This window comes from Populus euphratica, unplaced genomic scaffold (assembly GCF_000495115.2).
Source record: "Populus euphratica unplaced genomic scaffold, PopEup_1.0 scaffold145.1, whole genome shotgun sequence".
In the NCBI taxonomy this organism is placed as follows: domain Eukaryota; kingdom Viridiplantae; phylum Streptophyta; class Magnoliopsida; order Malpighiales; family Salicaceae; genus Populus; species Populus euphratica.
In genome coordinates this window covers 454,490-455,898 of record NW_011500001.1, presented here as the reverse complement: position 1 = coordinate 455,898, position 1,409 = coordinate 454,490, and the positions used below count along the sequence as shown (strand labels likewise).

At 33.9% G+C, this 1,409-nt stretch overlaps 1 protein-coding gene across 1 annotated transcript in view; it reads right to left on the bottom strand.

Moving 5' to 3' along the window:
- Positions 1–1,409, bottom strand: part of LOC105140887 (protein MAK16 homolog) — a 4,076-nt gene that overhangs the window by 1,574 nt on the left and 1,093 nt on the right. Inside the window, exons 4-7 of the mRNA XM_011047927.1 lie at positions 1,353–1,409; positions 1,142–1,239; positions 317–404; positions 102–236 (exon numbers count right to left, since the gene is read on the bottom strand). Coding sequence (XP_011046229.1) covers positions 102–236; positions 317–404; positions 1,142–1,239; positions 1,353–1,409 — 378 coding nt within the window. The remainder of the gene's footprint in view (positions 1–101; positions 237–316; positions 405–1,141; positions 1,240–1,352) is intronic.

Here is a 1,409-nt window from a genome sequence, read left to right as displayed (position 1 = left end):
TTCAGGTTCCTGCTGATTCACAAAAATCCTTAGCATACAAAACAGAAATGACTTCTTGTATCACACAACATTAACGACTTAAAATTACCAGAAAAACATACCACTACATCATCATCATCGCTAACAGCATGCAGTTCATTTTCGTCAAGAATTTTGTTGAAATAGTTTGGTAGAATATTATGTATGTCACCATAAAGTCCTCCATTGAGTCTTTCAAGCAACTCTTTCTCAATACTCTGTTGAAAGCAGCACCGGTTAGAACTATGTAAATCCACAACATGGTTGAGACAATTATATCAAAGAAAGGAATCTTAACCTTATCCAGTTCAGCAGCTGTTTCAGCCTTTTTCTCCCTTCTAGATTCTCTCTTTATCTCTTTTCTGGGTGTAGTCATTATCTTCTCCCTAGCAACAAAAATTAATGCAAAATCAACTGTAGAGGTAAACAAGATCTCTCTGGGCTTTGGAATTTGATATTTGGGTAAATCGGAAAGAAAAATGGAAATGAAAATGGCATCAAACAGTAACATAATCATAAAATTACAAGGAAACACCAAAAACTACACAAATTATCAGGTTAAAACCTTGGTTAGAAACATGTTGGCACTCATCTTGTTTAAGCAAGTTTCATAATATCTCCATCTCAGCATTTAAGAATTTGTTCACATCAGTGTGTTAAACATCTATAATGAAGATGAAACACAATAACCACATCCAATCATACGATTTTCACTCTGAACACTGTCTCTCTTCTAGATATCCAACATTAAACCCACATGTGCATCGCTAATTTCATTCCGACAAATAAATAATAACAGAAACTAGAAACCAGGCCCAACAAAGTCGAGCCTTATTGACAGAAGGAGGCCAAAAACTAAATGTGATGTGATTGATATAAATGAGTCAAGCCTTGCAAAAAGCTAAGTGGCAATTTTAATGAATCAGTCTGACAAATGTATCAAAAATAAAAGAAGAAAAAGGAAAGAAAGTTGCTAATTAGTTCATCAATAAACTTGACAGCAACCAATTATAATGAAATATCCTACAGTAAACGCTGTAAATAATTACTAGAACCAAGAAAGTAGTCACACAAAATAAATTAATATTAGAACAGAAGAACAAAAGAAAGGCAGTTGCAAAACCTTGTTTTCAATGCCAGCTTCCTCATTCGTATACGCATCTGAGTCATTTTTGTCAGGCGCTGTTTAGCTTTGTGCACAAGAAACTTTGGCCAGTACATCTTCAAGTTCCAAAGAATTTACAGATCAGAAATAGAAAGTCGTTAAAAATAAGTTTTGGTTCAAGAAATAAGTAAACACAACCAACATCAGAATACATATAGAAATGGAATACCAAATGCTTGTCTATGATTTCAAGTGCCTTCTCGTAGTTTCTTGGCAACTTTACTCT